Source organism: Symphalangus syndactylus, chromosome 6 (genome assembly GCF_028878055.3).
Source record: "Symphalangus syndactylus isolate Jambi chromosome 6, NHGRI_mSymSyn1-v2.1_pri, whole genome shotgun sequence".
NCBI classification, from domain to species: domain Eukaryota; kingdom Metazoa; phylum Chordata; class Mammalia; order Primates; family Hylobatidae; genus Symphalangus; species Symphalangus syndactylus.
In genome coordinates, this window is record NC_072428.2 from 10,834,255 (window position 1) to 10,855,778 (window position 21,524).

The 21,524-nt window shown below is 40.7% G+C and overlaps 1 protein-coding gene across 49 annotated transcripts in view; it reads left to right on the plus strand.

Moving 5' to 3' along the window:
- Positions 1–21,524, plus strand: part of PHF21A (PHD finger protein 21A) — a 196,341-nt gene that overhangs the window by 166,094 nt on the left and 8,723 nt on the right. For 44 of the 49 annotated variants that reach the window (XM_055281781.2, XM_063640874.1, XM_063640873.1 and 41 more), the window contains 6 exons: positions 6,080–6,178; positions 9,465–9,516; positions 10,245–10,324; positions 10,779–10,839; positions 13,706–13,869; positions 21,339–21,494. In XM_055281781.2, coding sequence (XP_055137756.1) covers positions 6,080–6,178; positions 9,465–9,516; positions 10,245–10,324; positions 10,779–10,839; positions 13,706–13,869; positions 21,339–21,494 — 612 coding nt within the window. Of the gene's footprint in view, positions 1–6,079; positions 6,179–9,464; positions 9,517–10,244; positions 10,325–10,778; positions 10,840–13,610; positions 13,634–13,705; positions 13,870–21,338; positions 21,495–21,524 lie in introns of all 49 variants that reach the window. The other 5 variants (XM_063640901.1, XM_063640900.1, XM_063640899.1 and 2 more) reach the window with 1 other exon arrangement.

Genomic DNA, 21,524 nt, shown 5'->3' on the forward strand with positions numbered 1-21,524 from the left:
TTGCTGAATTTGTTTATTAGCTCTAGTATTTGTTTTATAGATTCTTTGAGTTTTTTTCTGTGTAGGGTCATGTCATCTGCAAATACAGATTTGCATCTTCCTTTCCAATTTGGGTGCCTTTTCTTTTTCTTGCCTAATTGCTCTGGCCTAAACTTCCAGTAGAATATCAAATAGCAATGGTGAAAGCAAACATTCTTGTCTTGTTGCTGATCTCAAGTGGAAAGCTTTCACCATTGAGTATGATGTTAGCTGTGTTTTCATAAATGTTTTTTATAAAGTCAAGGAAATTCTCTTTTATTCCAAGCTTTCTGAGTGTTTTTATAAATAGATAACTGGAATTTTTAAAATAAAAACTGTATATGTATAAGGTATACAATATGATGGTTTGATATACGTATATGTAGTGAAATGATTACTATAATCAAGTTAATTAACATATCTATCTCCTCACAAAGTTAACCTTTTTTGTGTGTGTAGTGGGGTGCTAGATTTTGACAAATGCCTTTTCTACACCAATTGAGATACCATGTTTTTTTTCCCCCTTGGTTCTGTTAATGTGGTATATTATATTGATTTTCTTACGTTGAACCACCCTTCCATTCTTGGGATAAATCTGGCTTTGTCATAGTGTATCATCCTTTTAATATGCTCTTGGATTCAGTTTGCTGGTATTTTGTTGAGGAATTTTTTTTGTTGTTGAGGGTTTTTGCATCTATATTCATAAGAGATACCGGTCTGTAATTTTCTATTCTTTTGGTTTTTGTTTTTTTGGAGGCAGGGTCTCGCTCTTTTACCCAGACTGGAGTGTAGTGGCGCAATTGCAGCTCACTGCAGCCTGAACCTCCCAGGCTCAAGTGACCCTCCCATTTCAGCCTCCCAAGTAGCTAGGACTACAGGCATGCACCACCATCCCTGGCTAATTTTGTTAAATTTTTTGTAGAGATGGGGTCTCACTTTCTTGCCCAGGCTGGTCTCAAACTCCTGGACTCAAGTGATCCCCCGACCTTGGCTTCCCAAAGTGTTGGGATTAAAGGCATGAGCACCAAGCCTGATCTATAATTTAATTTTTTTCTTTATTTTTTGGAGACAGGGCAGAATCTTCCTTTGTCACCCAGGCTGGAGTACAGTGGCATGATTTCGGCTCAAGTGATCCTCCCGCCTCAGCTTCCCAAGTAGCTGGGACTACAGTTGCTCACCACCATGCCTGGCTAATATATATGTATACATATATATATATATATATATTTTTTTTTTTTTTTGAGACCAGGTTTTGTCATGTTGCTCAGGCTGGTGTTGAACACCTGAGCTCAAGCTATCCGCCTGCCTTAGCCTCCCAAAGTGCTGGGGTTACAGGCATGAGCCACCACGCCCAGCCCATTTTCTATTCTTTGGTGTCTTTGGCTTTGGTATCAGAGTAGTGCTGGCCTCATAGAGTGATTTAAGAGTGTATTTTCTGGAATTTGAGACAGATTGGTGCTAATTCTTTAAATGTTTGGTAGAATTCACTAATAAAACCATCTGATCCTGTACTTTTTCTTTTCGGGGGTGAATTTTGGTTACTGTTTCAATCTCTAGTTGTTACAGGTCTGTTGAGATTGTCTGTATCTTGAGTCCATTTTGGTAATGTGTGTGTTTTTAGGAGTTTTCCATTGCACCTATGTTGTCTAGTTTGTTGGTGTACAGTTTTTCGGTATATTCTCCTATAATCCTTTTGAATTCTGTGAGATGTAATGTCCTCAGTTTCATTTTTGGTTTTAGTTATTTGTATCTTCTTATTTTCTTAGTCTAAACCAGAGGTTTGTCAATTTTGTTATTCTTTTTGAAGAATCACTTTTTGGTTTTGTTGAGTCTGTTGTTCTTCTCTATTTCATTTATCTTCATCCTAGTCTTTATTTTCTTTTTTCTTGTTTGTTTTTTGTTTTTTTTTTTTTTTTTTGCTTTGAATTTAGTTCTTTTTCTGTTTCTTAAGGTGTAAAGTTAGGTTATTGATTTGAGCTCTTTCTTCTTTTTTAATATAGACTGTTAGCAGCTGTAAGTTTCCCTCTGAGTACTGCTTTCACAGCATCGCATAAGTTTTGGTATGTTGTGGCCTTGTTTTCATTTCTCTCAAAGTATTTTCTAATTTCTCTAGTGATTTCTTCTTTTACTCATTGTTTGTTTAAGAATGTGTTGTTTAATTTCCATACACTTGTGACTTTTCCAGTTTTTCTGCTGTCATTAATTTCTAGCTTTTTTCCATTGTGGTTGGTGAAGATATTTTATGTGATTCTAGTCTTTCTAAATTTATTAATATTTGTTTTGTGGCCTAACATATAATCTGTCCTGGAGAATGTTTCATGTATACTTGATAAAAATATGCATGCTGCTCTTGTGGAGTGGAGTGTTCTTCATATGCCTGACAGGTCTAACTGGTGTATAGTGTTGTTCAAGTTCCCTATGTCCTTTTTAATCTCTGCACAAGTTTTATCCATTACTTAAAGAGGGATATTGAAGTCTCCATTTATTATTGTAGAACTGTTTATTTCTGTCCTCAATTCTTTCAATATTTTCTTCATATATTTTGGGGCTCTGTTGTCTGGTACATATATGATTATAACTGTTATATCATCTTTTTGAATCGACCCTTTTGTCAGTATATAATGAGCTTCTTTGTCTCTTGTAACAGTTGTTGACTTTAAGTCACTTTTGTCTGATAGTACTATAGCCATTCATTATAAACATCCTTTCACTTTCAACCTTTTTGTGTCTTTTTCTCTAAAATGAGTCTCTCTTACAGCGTATCATTAGATCATGTATTTTGTTCATTCCGCCAGTCTGTCTTTTAATTGGTGAGTTTAATCCAGTTACATTTAAGTGATTACTGATAAGGAAGGACTTACGCCATTTCGCTATTTGTTTTCTGTATATCTTACGTTTTTTGTTCTTCATTTCCTCTAATACTGCCTTTTTTGTTTGATTTTTTTTATTAGTATGTCATTTTCATGCTTTCCTCATTTCTGTTTCTGTATATAATTATTTTCTTAGTGGTTACCATGGGGATTACAGTTAACATTCATACATTTTTAACAATCTAGTTTGAATTAACCCCAGCTTAGATTTTTAAAGCCTTGCTTGTATGGTTTCAGTTGAAGCCCCAATCTCAGCATCATGCAATATATCCATGTAACAAACCTGCACTGTACCCTCAAATCTAAAATAAAAATAATAAATAAATAATAAAAGCTTTGCCAGTGACAATAAAGGAAAAAGAAGCTCTGCTCCTATATAGCTCTGCCCCCCCTTTATGTTGTTACTGTCACAAATTATATCTTATACATTGTGTGCCCACTAATATAGATACATAATTACTTTGTGCATTTGTCTTTTAAGTCATATAGGAAACAAAAAGAGAAGTTAAAAATAAAAAAAAATAACACTGGCTTTTATATTTATTCATCTAGTTAGCTTTATTGGAGTTCTTATTTCTTTATATGGCTTCGAGTTACTGTCTAGTGTCCTTTCATTTCATCCTGAAGGGACTCCCTTTAACATATCTTTTAGAACTGGTATACTAGCAGTGAATGTCCTCTGGTTTTGTTTATCTGGGAATGTCTTAATTTCTCCATTTTTGGAGAATAGTTTTGCAGGATACAGAATTCTTGGTTGATAGGGGTTTTTTTGCTCAGCACTTTAAATATATTAACCCATTTCCTTCTGGTCTGCAACTTAATTCTGGCTGATAGTCCCTCACAAGTTTGCAGTCAAACTAGTTGGCTGGAGCTGCAGTAATTTTAAGGCTGTGCTACAGCTTAATAATTCACATCTGAGCCCATCACATGGTTGTTGGCAGACCTCACTTCTTCACTGTTGGCTGGAGGTTCCGTTCCTCACACCTGGGCCTCTCCATTGTGCCGCTCACAACATGGCAGCTGGCTTCCCCCAGAGCAAGAGATCCACGAAGGAAAGACACCCTTCACCACCACCAATGTTTTGATTGTTTTATTTGTATTTTTTTGGATCCTTTTGATATTATTTATGTAACACTGAGATAATCGTACTTTTTCTTGCATGAGAGAGAGAAATTTGAACCATGGGTAATTTTTTAGTGGAAAGGAATGATTTGCCCTTCCTTAAAAGCACTGCTGCTAATTGCTTTACTCGGCCTTAGAAATGGAAGTAAGAGACTCCAAGAGACTTCACACAGCCTTGGAATGGAACAGCACACCCTTATAGTTGACCTTCTTTTCTCCCTCCTCCATCATACTTCTGTCCCTCCTATGCAAAGAGACATGAAAATAAGATTTCTGGGCATCCAGGACTTTTAAAATGTCACTGTAAACTACTTTCCCATTGGTGGTTTGTTTTATGGAGGAAATGTGTCCTTTTTGATTAAAAACTGTGTGTGTGTGTGTGTGTGATGGAGAGAGAGAGAAAGACTTGAGTGATTCTCCCTTAGATCATACTCTTCACTCAGAAGACCAATCAGCTCTTTACTGTACACCTGCTCTGCATGAAGTACCATAATAGGCGCAAAGGGGTGCAAAAACAAGAGGTGCATAAAACAATTTCCACTCTTACGTAGTGTTTAGTATAAAGGGGGAAATATGAGAGAACACCAGTGGGGGAAAAATACAAAGCCTCATTTGTGCCCTAGAGCACTGGTTGCCACAGTATTGATAAGGCAGATGCTTACGCTTTCTTTATGTAATCATATAAAAGCAGAAGGAAAATATGGAAGTGGCCAGGAAAGAAAATCAAAGATCTTTGTGCTTGTGTTAGTTTTTCAGATCTAGTAAAGTATTTCCAGCATAATGATTTTTGAGCGCTTTAGATGTCTTGTTTGTAGGACTAAAGTCTCATGTAGCCCCTGCCCATCAATAATCAGTTTTATTCTCACTTATTATTGTTGCCATACGAAAGGAGCATTACTTCCACATTTTTTCTAATTTTGAAAAAGTAAATTAGGTTTGTGTTTACAGTTTGATATTTTCTGTTTTAAAATTATTTCAGTATTTATGGAGAGCTTCATAAAATGAGTTAGCCATTGGTCATGGTAAGAATAGTAATGCAAGCCCAGTCTACCGGTATGCTAGCTACCTTTTGTGTTTGAAGATGGTAATCAACTGGTGTTTCTTCTGCTTGAGAAGAGGCTTCTGGAAGAAGAAGATTGGAAAAATTAGGAAGTCAGCCTCTTGCAAGATGGCCTACTCTTAGCAATTGCATCTCTCCTCTGATGGATTATATAGACAGATTTTTAATATTCCATGTAAGGGTAGTTCTGCAGTCTCTCTGAGATTATGACTGGAATTGTTCCGAAATAGGAGACTGTGTATGTAAGATTTTTTAATATCATTAATATTTAATACTAATCTTAAGCAGGTTGTGGGCTGGAGCTTGACCTATAATATAAAAACAGTGGGCTGGGCATGGTGGCTCACGCCTGTAATCCCAGCACTTTGGGAGGCTGAGGTGGGTGGATCACCTGAGGTCGGGAGTTCAAGACCAGCCTGACCAACATGGTGAAACCCCGTCTCTACTACAAATACAAAAACTAGCTGGGTGTGATAGTGGGTGCCTGTAATCCCAGGTACTAGGGAGGCTGAGGCAGGAGAATTGCTTGAACCCAGGAGGCGGAGGTTGCAGTGAACTGAGATCGTTCCATTGCACTCCAGCCTGGGCAACAAGAGCAAAACTCCATCTCAAAACAACAACAACAACAACAACAACAACAGCAACAGCAGGCTTGCTTCTGGGCAACTACCCCCACATCCTAAAATACATGGAAATCGGAAAGGACAACCTGTACCATATTTTTATACTTAGGAATTAAACCATATTTTTCTTTTCATATACCTTATTTAGACTTGTATTTATAGATTCATATTTACTCTAGCCATGCAATTTAATAACTTCAACTGGGGCTTTACATTTTAGTTTCCCCTCTCCCAATGAAATCTGTAATACTAACTTTTTTATTAATATGTTCCACGTTTGAATATGTTGTCTTCTTTCTTCTTGACTACTACCATTAAACTTCTGATTGCTTCATCCTTTTAATAAAAAATGAATTCTGAATTTTTATTTAATTTTTCTCTCCTAGACAGTTAAATCTCACACAGAAACAGATGAGAAACAAACAGAGAGCCGCACCATCACCCCACCTGCTGCACCCAAACCAAAACGGGAGGAGAACCCTCAGGTAGGCCTATGTCTCCAAAGGCAGGTGTCAGTCTATGGTGTGTGGTTTATTCTCATGTACCAGGAGGGGCACCTGCTCTCTGAATGATGAAATGAACTTGATGTTCATTTTCTTATGCACTTTTATGATTCAACAATGTTACTGCCAAGTCAGATTGGTGGAATTCTTAGACTGTAGTCTTGAGGGTCCATGCACTAGTACATAGGCATTTTGATTGTATCAGAGGAAAAGTTTTTTGAAATGTTATTCTTCATATGCATGTTACAAATTCGAAATGTTAAGATGAACGATGATTTTCCCAGCTGTCCCATTAGTGACATTCCTAATCATTACTGTGTTCTGTTTGTCTCAGCCAACATTTATAAGACAACCAGTTCACTCAGCTAATGTGTATTTATATTATCAATTGCAGTTATTAAGTGTGCGTTTTTGTTACAACCATTGTATTACATTAGAACCCCAAACCCCAAATGAATCAGTAGCTCAGAAGTAATCCATTGAAGCCTAAAAGTAGGGATGAAAATAGTAACATCTATACTACAATTTAGGATAGAGTTATAAACATAAATAGCAAAGAAGACCCTGATAAAAATGTAGAATGTGAATCTGTATGTCCTTAGACAAGCAAATTTTTTCAGTTTGATGTTTTTGCATAAGCAGCTATAAACGGAAAATGTAGACAGGTAATATGATGATGTATATCTGACAATTAGATTTCATTTGACCAGTAATTCACTTGCCCCTATCCTTAGTGCATTCTTCATAATGAAACCATATGAAATAGTGGCATAAAGCCATCAAAGCTTCATGCCATTTTTTTAAAGCAGTGATTTATTGAGCCAGTTCAGGTTTCCTAAAACAAGTACGAAATGTAATTCTTTCTGATATGAAATAAATGAATTTTTAATTGAGGACCAAAACTTGAGCCAAAAAGAAGTACTAGTCACAGAAATTGCTGAGGAACTTGTGAAACCATCCACAGAATTAATGACAAGTATTATGCTCTGAGAAGGAAAAATTGAGCAAAATTTCTCTATCAAAGGAAACTGAAGGACCCTGCCTGGGCAAACATAGTGAGACCTTGTCTCTGCAAAGAATAAACAAAATTAGCCAGGTGTGGTAGCGCATATCTGTAGTCCCAGCTACCCAGGAGGCTGAGGTGGGAGGATCACTTGAGCCTGGGAGGTCTAGGCTGCAGCGAGCTGAGATGGTGCCACTGCACTCCAGCCTGGGTGATGGAGCGAGACCCAGTGTGGGCAAGCAAGTACCATCATGTGTAGTAGCAGATAGTTCACTTTCTAGTTGGACAGAATCACTGCCATAAACAAAGTCAATTAGCTCTTGGCATATGTGGGATACACATATGAGGTAAAAGTTCTTGACAGCTTTTTATTCTATATCAAAAATTTAGGCTGGGCACGGTGGGTCACGCCTGTAATCCCAGCACTTTGGGAAGCTGAGGTGGGCAGATCACCTGAGGTCAGGAGTTTGAGACCAGCCTGGCCAACATGGCAAAACTCTGTCTCTACTAAAAATACAAAAATTAGCTGGACGCGGTGGCGCGTACCTATAGTCCCAGGTACTCGGGAGGCTGAGGCTGGAGAATCGCTTGAACCCGGGAGGCAGAGGTCGCAGTGAGCCGAGATCGTGTCACTGCACTGCAGCCTGGGTGACAGAGTGAGACTCCATCTCAAAAAAAAAAAAAATTTATTCCACAAGAGAGGAAATTTTTTTTCACTTAATTATTTTGTGAGCTTGATCTAAACTGGCAAAGATGATTTGGGTGTGAGTGGCCAAGAAGGGTGCTGTTACTTGCTAAAAAGAGGGTGCATCTGAATATCAGTCCACACACTGCTTCATCAAAAGAACAACAGTTAGGGGAAAGCCGCTTGATCTTGATTATATTTCTAAGGAATAGTGAAAATTAGGAATGTAGTCAGTTGGCAACCACAAAGTGTATGTCATTTCAACATACAGTTTAGAAAACAGGAAAGTCCAAGACTGCTTTTTCTTACCAGACTAATCTGGCTGTCAAGGGGATAGGTGCCCATCTCGGTTTTTGAAATAAGAAATAATATAAAAACATTTCTTCAGGACTCTGAAGTTACCAGTAAAGGACATTTCTATGTTCTCAAGTGGCTTGCTGAAGAAGTTTATTTTCAAATAGGCTGAACCTATCACTTCAGGCCAAAGTAGCATAATATCAAGGATAAGATGTCAGGACTTTTAAAGATCAAATTGTGGTATAAATAACTCTACAGGAGTATGTCTTTTACAATTGAAGATGTTCTTTATTCATCAGAGAAATAAATTGATAATGTATTATTTGGCATATTTAGAAACTGCATGCAGTAGTATAACAGAAAATGAAGACACACTTTTCAGACCACATGCAAGCAAAGAAAAGAATAGAAATCAATTTGTTTCCCTCACCGGCTTGAAGAGTCTTAACGTTCCATCTTCGGAGCCCAGTATTTTGACCAGCTTAGTTTCTGATGGAGCCCTAAGAGTGGTCTTCAGAGAGAAATTGCTCCATAATTTTTAGGTTCATGTGTGATTGAAAAATCATAGTATTCAGCAGAAACACCTGCTGTCATTCCTGAAAATCATTTAGCTGTGAGTTAGCATTGTCCTAAAAATCATTTAGCTGTGAGTTAGTGTTGTGGCAGTATAAATGTGAGAAACTGACCTAGTCGTGACAAGTGAAACGCACAGGATTTGGAGCTTGTTAAATGGGAGGCTTTTTAAAACTCTGCATGTTTTGTGAGTATAAAATCCTCTTCTTTTTAAGAGGATTTTTCTGTGGGGTTGGGAAGTCAGATCACACAAGATACTGATTTCTGTCATTGAGAAAGAAGATGTAGACCCCTGTCCTTCTCTCTTGGCCCTGTTAGACCAGAGAGTCTCTAGAGCAAACTTTCCAACCTGTGGCCCAGGATGGCTTTGAATGCGGCCCCACACAAATTTGTAAACTTCCTTAAAACATCATGAGTTTTTTTTGCGATTTTTTTTTTTGAAGCTCATCAGCTGTCATTAGTGTTAGTGTATTTTATGTGTGGCTCGAGACAATTCTTCTTCTTCCAATGTGGCCCACACTGAAGGAAGCCAAGAGCTTGGACACCCCTGCTGTAGAGGATCTCCACGGCTCCTCAGCGAATGCCTGCTCTTGTGCATTCATGAGACCCGCCCATGGGGCCGGCTTTCCCTAATGTCCTACTAGGAGCTGGCAGTTGGCTTTGTGAGAACCCAGACTGAAGTATATTCTTCTTTTGTTTCTCTGGCACAGAAACTCGCCTTCATGGTGTCTCTAGGGTTGGTAACACATGACCATCTAGAAGGTAAGAGAAGATATTCTTGGCACTGCCTTTTTTCCTGGCCCACAGCTTTGTTCCTGAAAATGATGTTTGATTGAATTCCTAGAATAGAACATTGGAACACAAATAGAGTGTGATTCAGCCAGTGTGGACTTTATTTCCTTTAGTGGGAAAATTGCCTTCCCTCTGTCTAATGTTCCTATCATTATCCACACTACTGTCCTGGGAAAACCTCCCCAGTTGCCTAAATTAAGGTGACTTCTGTTCATTTAGGGGAGCTCTTCTTTTTCTGAACAGCACAAAGTAGCAAGTGCTCTTCTGACAAGCCTTTGTATTTTCTGGTCACTCCAGGTTATCAGAACGTTGAGAACAGTTACAAAGCTGTACCTGTCCTGATTATTTAATTCAAGAATGATGAACTTTGGTTACTCAGTTTAAGTCTTATGGATAAAGCTCATCCAGACCTATATATACAGCGGTCTAAAAATCAGGACAACTTGTTTACAAGTGTTGTCTATTGTTAAACTCTCAACAGAGAACCACATGTAGGACAGTGTGGTCTTGCAGGTGAGAGTAGATGGTCCTACATATTTGCTTCCAGTAGTGTGCTTGCCTCTGCTGAGGCTTCAGTGAAACAGAGACTTGTCCCTGATTCTGATTTCTTCTGGGAAAACCAATAGATAAAACAATGAAGTTAAGTTTTTTAGGTTCTCCATGCCTCTCTGCTAATCGAAACCTTTTCTTCTCTCAAGAAATCCAAAGCAAGAGGCAGGAGCGAAAAAGAAGAACAACAGCAAATCCGGTCTACAGCGGAGCAGTCTTTGAGCCAGAGGTATTACTGGCCAGCACCTGGCCCTTCCCTCATGTTCCAGTTTTATTGTGAGCTGTTCAGTGCCTCCCCTCTGAAAACCTGCTGAAGAGCAGCACCCTGATTGTACTTGGCCAGTTCTGTGAAGTGGTAGATTTTTTTTGACTTATCATTTTTATTAGTCACTGCTTACCCCTTAGGTTTTTTTCCTAAGTTTCAGCAGATACATGCCTACCTTAAAATTTTAATTCATCCTGACTTCAGTACAACTGTCATCGGCAGCAGAGGCAGACTTCTCTGAGATAGTCTCTGAGAGCCAAGTACATACAATAAAACCCTTGAGCATTGAGACCTTAGGATGATTAGCACTAACTAGTCGGCATGTTGACAGTCATGCCATGCTTGGTCTTTAGCTTGTGCCAGTATTAGTAATAACCACACTACTCAACAGTCACCTTTCCTTCTTCAATCCTCAAAGCGTAAGAAGAGTGCAGTCACATACCTAAACAGCACAATGCACCCTGGGACCCGGAAGAGAGGTGAGGACCTTTTTGTATCTCTCCCTTGCTGCTGTTGCTTTTGCTTTCTGTGTGTGTTTCTTCTCCTTCCCTCCTCCCATCATTATAGGACCTAACTCCTCTATCCTTTGAAAATAGTTTTGTTGTTGTTCTCTGAGAATGGGAGAGAAAAGAGAATGAGATTTCTTATTAGAGTTCTGTATACTGAATCAAAAGCTGACTTTACCAGGATTCTGGCAAAGCTGACTCAGGGGAACGGCTTAATGTAGCACTTCTGCCCCAAGCCTGCCAGGCCATCCATGAATAGCACAGTGAACAGAACCCCATGTAAAAGGAAGCATTTGAGCGTCATTAAGCAGAACAGAGCACTGACGTTGCCAAGGTGCTCCTAAGAGTGTCTTGGTTGTCCTGCTGCCATCAAGGCCAGAGTGTGACGCTGAGTTTCTTGGAGCTGCAGACTTTCCAGGAAGGAAAGAGGTAGCCACACTTGAGAACTTAGAATCTTTGAGAAGAGGACATCTCCAACTAAGGAAGAAAAGGTCACTGTCAAAACAGGCTCCCTAAAGAACAGATTCCTAAAGAGCTCCAATCCCGTATTTCAGACCTTCCCATGGACATTCCAGAATCTTACTCTTAGGCAGAGCAGAAAAAACAGCAGCAGCAGCAGCAGCATCTCTCACCATGCAGGTCTAAATAGGTCTTAACAGCTCAAGGTTTGAGCTCATAAACAAGGTACTGAAATTGTTCTTTGATGTCAGTAATACATCCCAAGGTCCTTTTCTCCACATGGTAATGTGTCCCTGAATTCTAGTTCCAGGCTAGAAAGGTTGCAGAGTGAGTGGAGTAGCATACTAATTTGTGCATGTGCACACACAGTCTCAGAGCCACTGGAAGCTCAGGAGGTCATCCTGACCCTTTGTCTGCCTTCGGCAGGACTACACTATTACCATTCCCTCTCCACAAAAGAGATATCATACCCACCCTTAGTAACCCATTCTAATGTTTCATCAGTCCTGTCCTTCAAGTACTCAAAAATATTTAGATGGGGAACCCTAAGTCATGGCTTTTTATTGATTCCTGGGCCACAGTAACCAGTACTCTAAGTTATTTTTGTTTTGTTTTGTGTTTGGTGATTTTTTTAGTGACCCCAATGCAGTTCTCGGAAAGGAGCCCCCCAGCCAGAATGCACAATAATTGGCCTGATAGTGGGCAGTATCTGCTAAGAGGACAGGGGTTAAATGAGCCAGAAAGACCTGGGCATCTCTTGCTAAGGTCAGAGGATAAAAGCCTGCATCCACAGTGCCTAGGATATGCCTTTTGTGGGTAAACGAGAGCATTCATCTTGTTCTTCCCCTTCCAGCAGCACTGAACTCCCTAGAAGAGACAAACCAGTACGATCTGTCTTTGTACTACAGGCATCACCAGTTTAACACAGAGAGGTAATATTTCTGTAACATCTGACAGAATCATGACTCTAGTGCATAATCCTAATATAAATGATAACTGTTGGCAAAGTCATGATCCTACATACCATTTACCAATGCTTATAGGCAGTTTCGTACCTCTCTGGCCCTTTTTTTTCCTTTGGTGTGTTGGGCATATACTTTTGATCACTCATAGCTTAGAAGCAATGACCTTGGCCCTTAGAAGACAAGGACCCTGACTTAGATAGGTGGTAAGGCAAGAGTGGCTGACCTAGACTTTCTGTACCCACAGGGCTCATTTAAGTTCCTTTGTAGCCTTGAGGTTTGAGTCAAAATGCTCTTACACAAATCAGGTCTCTCAGGAGTGCTGATGGGAGGGCCTTTCCTGAGACTTTTAAACAGCCCCAATTTTTAGAGATGTCGTTTATCAGGATGTTTGTCATGTAAAGTGGGGAGACAGCTGCCAGTCAACTGGGGAGGGTATCCAGGGACAGAAATACTTAAAAATTAATTGCTAAGCCCAGAGCATCTTTTAAGCTCTTAGGTTTCAGCTACTCCCAGAACATACCTCTCAATAGCTCTAACAGCAAGGGATAAGAATAGTTAACTTGAATTTTGCCACCTTGCTTTGCCTGTCTCCACCCTCATAAAATGCAGACAGAAGAGAAAAGGAAAAGCAGAAATCCTAAATAAATCAGTTTGTGGGAACTGAGAATCATTAATAGTCTTGTGAGAATGCTGATTGCAGAGAAACCTTAGAGAACAGTATGCAAGATATGAAAAAATAATAAACTCGGCCGGGCACGGTGGCTCACACCTGTAATCCCAGCACTTTGGGAGGCCAAGATGGGCAGATCATGAGGTCAGGAGATCGAGACCATCCTGGCTAACACGATGAAACCCCGTCCCTGCTAAAAATACAAAAGATTAGCTGGGCACGTGCCTGTAGTCCCAGCTACGCGGGAGGCTGAGTCAGGAGAATGGCTTGAACCTGGGAGGCGGAGGTTGCAGTGAGCCGAGATGGTGCCACAGAACTCTAGCCTGGGTGACAGAGCGAGATTCCGTCTCAAAAAAAATAAATAACATAAACTCATTCCTGGCCCTGGCTCCCACTGGGCTTTGACATCTTGGTTTTTGCACTAGAAATCTCAAATTGCAGTAGTCCAAGGAACTTCACCACAATCTGCCCAAGGTGAGGTCTTTGTACATAAGCCAGCACCTTCTGTCATTCTCCAGAGCTCTCTTATCCTCCCTTCTCTTGAGAGTCGTAGTTGTTTCTAATGACATTTAAATCTTTGCTTCTCTTCCTTCCTTTGGGACTGTTGAATTAACCTTCTGTCTGCTACCTCACTTCCTTTTCCATGCTAGCCAATGAGGAACACTGGCCAAAGGTATGTAAGATCATTTTCCCCCTCTCTTTCCCTCCCCCTTTTTCCCTTTTGTTCCCTTCTCTTGGTATATAGGTCGTCCTCCAAAATACAATGCAGTGCTGGGGTTTGGAGCCCTTACCCCAACATCCCCCCAATCCAGTCATCCTGACTCCCCTGAAAATGAAAAGACAGAGACCACATTCACTTTCCCTGCACCTGTTCAGCCTGTGTCCCTGCCCAGCCCCACCTCCACAGACGTAAGTAACCTGGGAAAAGCACACTGTCTTTCTGAGAGCTGAAATTGGGAAAAGCGTTATCATATGTTGTCTCCTTATCGACTTGCACCTTCTTAATTAACCCTGGAACAGCAATTAAACACTATAGAATGCTTTTTATGCCATGTAAGGCAGCTTTCTTCTGAGTTTCCAGGCCTTCCATGTCCTTGAGAAACATGTTAAATATAACCTCATGGAACTCAGCCAGCCTTCCGAGTCTGAATTTGATCTACTGTGAATGAGTTCTCAGAAAACAGATGGGGTGGGGAGATCAGCTCATACAATTGAGAGGTGTGCAAGTTTCTATCATCAGTGTTTTGGGAGTGGGGAAAATGAAGAAGACATACAGTCCCCCAGCAGCCCTTGTTTGCTGCTTCAAATACAATTCCAAAAGTGGACAGTTTTCTTTAGAGGAACTGTATTCAGCAGAGTTGATCAGAAACAGGTTCCCGAAAAACTGTCAAATACTTAGTAGCCCTTCACCCACAAACTGCAGGAATGTGAACTAGTGCTCTAAATGTTTAAATGAACCTCAACAAAGCTCCGAATTCACTCAGCAGATACTCACTGAGTGCTACTCTGCTGAGCAAGTGCTATTCTTGAGGCTGGGGACACAGCAGGGAACAAAACCAACTCCCTGTCCTCAAGGAGCTCATCTGAAGAGGCAGATAATAAGAAAGTGAATATATAATGTCAGGTAATGATAAGTGCTATGAAGAAAAATGGGGCCGGGCATGGTGGCTTATGCCTGTAATCCCAACACTTTGGAAGGCCGAGGCAGACAGATCATCTGAAGTCAGGAGTTCAAGACCAGCCTGGCCAACATGGCGAAACCCGGTCTCTACAGAAACACAAAAATTAGCCGGGCATAGCGCGCTTCTGTAATCCCAGCTACTCAGGAGGCTGAGGCAGGAGAATCCCTGGAACCCAGGAGGTGGAGGTTGCGTGAGCAGAGATTGTGCCACTGCACTCCAGCCTGGGTGACAAGAGTGAGACCCCATCTCTAAAAAGAAAACAGAAATGGAATGGATTAAGGGCATATAGCATACTGGCAGGAGGCTGATGTTTATGAAGAGTGGTGAAGCCTCGGGAGGATCTGGGGGAAGAGCCTGCCAGGCAGAGGGAACAGCAGTGCAAAGCCCTGCGGTGGGAGTGTGCATGGCATCTTGAAAGAAAAGCAAGAGGGCCAGGATAGCGGGGGAGAGCAAGCTGGCCAGGGTGGTGGGAAATGAGGCCTCAGAAGTGGCCGGGCCAGTTGCGCAGGGCTTTGTGGCTTTCGTTCTCAGTAAAATGGGAGACCATTAGAGGGTTTTGGGCAGAGGAGTGACATAATTTTTCAGTATTTATTTTGAAAATGTTCAAACCTACAGAAGAGTTACAATAATGGTACAAAGAAGCAATGTATATCCTTCACGTTGATTCACCGGTTGTTAACATTTTGCCCCTGCTTCTCACCTACCATACCCACTTATTTTAGGGGAACCAGGTAACAAGAAGTTGCAGACTTCATGAATCTTCACCCTAAAATATTTCACTATACATCTCCTAAGAGCAAAGATACTCTCTTATGTAGGTACAATGCATTTATCAAATTGAGGAAATTTAACACTAATAAAATATTACTATATAAAATATACAGTCCATATTCAGATTGCTCCATTTGTCCCTTACTGGCTTTTGTGACACTTTGTTTTTCCTGCTCCCAGGTTCCAATTCAAGATTACTCTTGACATTTATTGTCATGATATTGTCTGTTTGGTAATCCTTTATTCTGGAAGAGTTTCTCAGTCTTTGTCTTTCATAACATTGATGTTTTTAAAAAGAGCCAGTTCTTCTGTAGAATGCCTCTCTGTTTGGATTGTCTGATTTTTTTTCTCAGCAGTAGATTCAGGGTATGCATTTTTGCAGGAGCACTAATAAGTGACGATGGGTCGTTATCAGGGCATCACAGCAGGAGGCACATGTTGTCAGTCTCTTCTGTTGTTGGTGATGTTAACTTTCATCTCCTAAGATAGTTTCTATCAGATTTTTCCACCTGTAAATGTGCCTTTTTCCTGTGGTGGAGATAGCTTTGAGTCTGTATAAATATCCAGTTTCCCAACAAACTGTTATCTAATGATTTTAGCATCCTTTAATGATTCTTGCTTGCATTTATTATTTTTAAGGTGTATGCAAAATCAACTAGGATTTTAAAAAGGATCACTGTGTCTAAAATATGCAGGAGGAAAGGGCCCATAGGGAAAATAGGATGGAAGCAGGAAGACCAGTTAGGAGGCTTTTGCAGTTGTCCAGGCAAGAGATGATGATGGGCAGGCACGGTGGCTCACGCCTGTAAATCCCAACACTTTGGGAGGCTGAGGTGGGCGGATTGCTTGAGCCCAGGAGTTCAAGACCAGCCTGGACAACATGGCAAGACCCCTATCTCTAGAAAACAAAAAATTAGCCAGGTGTGATGGCAACATACTCAAACCCCGTCTCTACTAAAGATACAAAAATTAGCCGGGCATACTGGTGTGCCCCTTTAGGCACAGCTGCTTGCAAGGCTGAGGTGGGAGGATCACTTGAGCATGGGAGGTTGAGGCTGCAGTGAGCCATGATTGCGCCACTGCACTCTGGCCTGGGTGACAGAACAAGACCCTGTCTCAAAAAAAAAAAAAAAAAAAAGGAAGGAAAGATGATGATGATAGCTTGGAAGAAGCAGAGATGGAGAAAAGTGATCACGTCTGCGTATATTTTGAAGAGCCATCAGGATTGAATATAGGTTATGAGAAAAAGAATGGTCAAGGAGAAAACCAAAGTTTTTGGCTTAAATGACTAGAAAAATGAAGCTTCCGTTTACTAAAGATTAAGAGAGGAGCAGATCTGAGGAGGGAAATAAAGAGTTTCATTTCACACATGTCCCAGTTATTTGGTGAATTACAGAGCTTGTCATTGACCATCCTAAGATAAAATATCCCTTGAACTTGAAGATTCTCAGAACCTACTAGTGGCACACCCCTTTCCAAGGAGCAGCAGAATACCATATGAATATTCTGAGTTAAAATTCCAGAGGCAACAAAGAAAGTGTTATCTTTGGAGGACTAGGGTCATAGAAGAATTCTGTTCTCTGACAGGTTTCCTTGTTTCCTTCCTTAGACGTCGCTGGTGGTTACAGATTCATCATTTTCTAAAGATTCAGCATTTTGTCTAGCTTTCCTGACTTTTGGCATTAATAATTGACACAGGTTTTCTAACTGTCCTGTTAATGAGCAGCAGGGTCTCTCTCAGAAATCTTGTTTGCTAGCGCCAAAGATTGTCCCAACTTCTTCTCAGTTGAAGTATTGCCAAAGGATCACCAGCTCATTGGCTTCATGGTAGAGCTCTCCCTCTAGGATGGTACACAAATGCTAGGGGACAGATGATTTTGTGGTTCTGCATGTGAGTCTCTCTCCTAAACAGTGTTGTTTTTGTTGTATTTTTTGGGTCAAATGGGATTATGGTTTTCTTTGAAAGATTGAACCCAAAGGATCCACTCATCAACTCACAAACTAAGAGCTTCTGCCAGGTTTTGTCTTAAAATTGAAACATTTTTCTTTTCAGAAATCTAAAGGTAAAAGAAAGCTTTTCTAAAGAACTCCTTAAGTTAAACTCAGCAGAAGGTATTTTTAAGATAATTGACTTCTCCTTTTACAGTATCCCAGTAGTGGCAGTGATTAAAATCAACACACAGGTCTCTGTATGTTTGCTGCTGGGTAGCATAAGTTCCAACAACATTAATTAAACAATAACACTTGAGAGGCAGGCATTTCTAGGGATCAATAACCATTTTGAGGGACTTGGTGTGATACAAAACCTACCAGACACTAATCCTCTGGATGTACCTTGTTGCCACTATCATCATTTTTATAAGAAGGGAAGATATATTAACATAATTATAAAAATTGTTTAGCACTGATGGAATTGCAGTTGGTATTGCCAGAGTGCTTCCTAGAAACATACGTCCTCAGCGCCTAGCAAAGCATCATGGGCCAGCTGTCCTTCAACTCACCTGCCATCTGGTTTATAGTAATAATTTGGTCAGTCATCAGAGCCCAAGCATTTTGACCTGGCATGGTGCGTAGGACTTCCTCTGCTCTTTTAAGGCAAAGAACCGGTTCTGTATGTGTAAAATGTTTTGGCATTTTATATTCATTTCTATGGGCAGCAGTTCTCAAAGTGTAGTCTGGGAGTCCCCAAGACTCTTTCAGGGAGTCATAAAATCAAAACTATTTTCATAATGATACTAAACCGTCATTTTCCATTTTCATTCTCATTCTCTCAAGACCGAACAGTGGAGTTTAGCAGATATTTCATGATGTGTGATGATGTCACTGTGGCAGCTAATGGAATGTGTACCTCTGTGTTTTGGAGTTTAAAAATGTTTTAATATACTTTGTTTGTAATTTTTCATGGTTCTGTAATTCAGAATTGAAAGTTTTTACCAGCCTGGGTAATAAAGTGAGACCCCCATCTCTACAAAAAATAAAAAAATTAGCCGGGCATGGTGGTATGCGCTTGTAGTCCCAGCTACTCGGGAGGCTGAGGTGGGAGGATTACCTGAGCCTGGGAGGTCGAGGCTGCAGTAAGCCAAGATCACAGCACTGCACTCCAGCCTGGGTGACAGAGCCAGACCCTGTCTCAAAAAAAATTGTTTTTTAACTGTTATTAACAGTAAATATTAATAGCTATAACTCATATAAAAGCTCTCTGGGATCCTCAGTAACTTTAAAAATGAAAAGGGATCTTAACACCAAAAATTATAGGGTATATAAACAAGATAGGAAGTTTCCTTTGGGAACTTAAATAAATTGTTTAATTTTTATTTTCTGCCTTTCTGCCTTCTGTTTCTTGATGTGCTCCTTGCTCAGGAGTAAAGGAAAGTGAGCACCTCTTCGTTTATCCCAAGTCCCTCTGAATAAGATGCCCGGTTTGTCTCATTCACTCCATCACTGATAATTTTTCTGTAGTTCACATAAAACAGTCTCTAAAATCACACATTTTAAATAAACTTTCTAAAGACGCAGACTCACCACTTAGGGATAAGGTTCAAGAAAGGCTGACCCTCTAGAGGAGAAGAGTAGCCCTCAGCCTGATTTTAATAATGAAGGAAGAAAATCATAGTTAATCTAGGGATGAAACCTTACCTCTTTTGGTGCCTAGAAGTTAAACTATTAGGCTACATTCACGTGTAATATTTTAGAACATATGTTATCTTTTTTACTGTCCAGTGGTCACATTTTCCTACTAAGAAACATTAAAATCTGCCGGGCACAGTGGCTCACGCCTGTAATCCCAGCACTTTGGGAGGCCGAGGTGGGCAGATCATGAAGTCAGGAGTTCGAGACCAGCCTGACCAACATGGTGAAACCCTGTCTCTACTAAAAATATAAAAGTTAGCCAGGCGTGGTGGCTCATGCCTCTAATCCCAGCTACTCAGGAGTCTGAGGCAGGAGAATCGCTTGAATCCAGGAGGCAGAGGTTGCAGTGAGCCGAGACCGTTCCACTGCACTCCAGCCTGGGCAACAGAGCAAGAGACTCCGTCTAAAAAAAAAAAAAAGAAAAAGATTAAAATCCATCCACACTATGATGTATCTTAAAACTTTTGCAGCCTCTTTTCTGGGCTGCCAGATACCCTAGTGGATTACAGAGCAAGTTTCCCTTGGAGTGAAATTGTAGGTCCATGACGATGCGTTCCTTCACTGGTGGTGGTGGAGGGATTACATCATAGAAAGGAGGGACTCACATTGCTCTCTATTACTGCTTCCTGTGCACAATTTCTGTATTAGACCTTCTGGCAGAATAGCCAGGAAATCCACAGCAGCACATTGGCTTGACTTGCTGGGTCGCCTCTGGCACTTCCCTTCAGTCTTCCCTTCCCTGGTGTTCTTATCAGTGGATTTAATCCCATCCAGAGAATGAGCTAGGGATTGACTCGCTGGAAAAGACCTCTTTAATAGCTCTTTTTTTTTTTTTTTTTTTTGGCTATGTTCTCCTCTTCCAATTTTAAGTAGATCTGCTTTATTCTGATGGTGCCTTCTGTTCAGAAGCTCCAGCAGACTTACCTGAGTCCTAAAACTATCACTGTGATGGGGGTGGTGGAGAGACAGGACCAGCAGAACAGACTGGGGCTGCTCGTCTTTTTCCAGCTGGTGAAGTTTTTATAGGGATAAAGCCTCCCAGAATAGAATGGCCCATTGAACAGCAAACACAAAATACTGGTTTTAGGAGAACATTGTCAGCTGTTGCTTTGGCTTTTTAAATTCTTCATTTTAGAAAGAACTCACATATGAATTTAATTTGTCTCTGACTTAATATTTTCCCATTTGAACTTTCACTGTATTTTTTTCTTCTTGAGCAAGCAAATTCAGGAAAACTCCAATTTTTGTCTGTCTTCTCTCCCAGTCCTTCTAAACTCCCCCCAGAATCGATAGGTGATGAGAATTGTTTGTATCATATTGTGAAACACTTTGATGAATGGATTTCCGTACCTGTAAGATTTATGATATGTAGGTTGTCCTCTACCAAAACATAAGAAACTCTTAGGTATCGCCTATAATGTTAATTTTGGCCTAGGCGACTATAGACCTCTCCTGTAAACTCTAAGAATACGTTAGTCCCAGCCGGCCGCAGTGGCTCACGCCTGTAATCCCAGCACTTTGGGAGGCTGAGGCAGGCAGATCGCCAGGTGAGGAGATTGAGACCATCCTGGCTAATACGTGAAACCCCGTCTCTACTAAAAATACAAAAAAATTAGCCGGGCGTGGTGGCAGGCGCCTGTATTCCCAGCTACTCTGGAGGCTGAGGCAGGAGAATGGCGTGAACCTGGGAGGCGGAGCTTGCAGTGAGCCGAGATTGCGCCACTACACTCCAGCCTGGATGACAGAGCGAGACTCAGTCTCAAAAAAAAAAAAAGAATACACTAGTCCCCTCCTTATATCTGAGGTTTCATTTCTTACTGTTTCAGTTACCCATAGTCAACTGCAGTCTGAAAATATTAAGATGTTTTGAGAAAGAAAAGAGACAGACCTCATTCACATCTTTTATTACAGTGTATCGTTATAATTGTTCTGTTTTCTTAGTCACTGTTGTTAATCTCTTATTGTGCCTAATTTATAAATTAAACTTTATCGTGGGTCTGCATGTATAGAAAAACATGTATACAGGGTTCAGTACGGAGATTTCAGGCATCCACTAGGGGTCCTGGAGCATATTCCCCATGGATAAGGGGGGACTATTGTACTGTCCCCACCCAGGGAGCCTTAGCTGTGCGGAGTGAGTAGGGGCCTGTGCTATTGGTGATTCCTACTTCTCTTGAGTACTCCTGGAACGAGGCAGCTGATTGTCCTAAAACATTTATATGCATCTAGAATGTGTTAAACATTAAAATTTTACCTTTTTTGTCCTTTTTCTTACCTTTCCTCTCAACTTTATAGGGTGATATTCATGAGGATTTTTGCAGCGTTTGCAGAAAAAGTGGCCAGTTACTGATGTGCGACACGTGTTCCCGTGTATATCATTTGGACTGCTTAGACCCCCCTCTGAAAACAATTCCCAAGGGCATGTGGATCTGTCCCAGATGTCAGGACCAGGTACTGTGGGTGGGTCCAACAGGGGAGGGG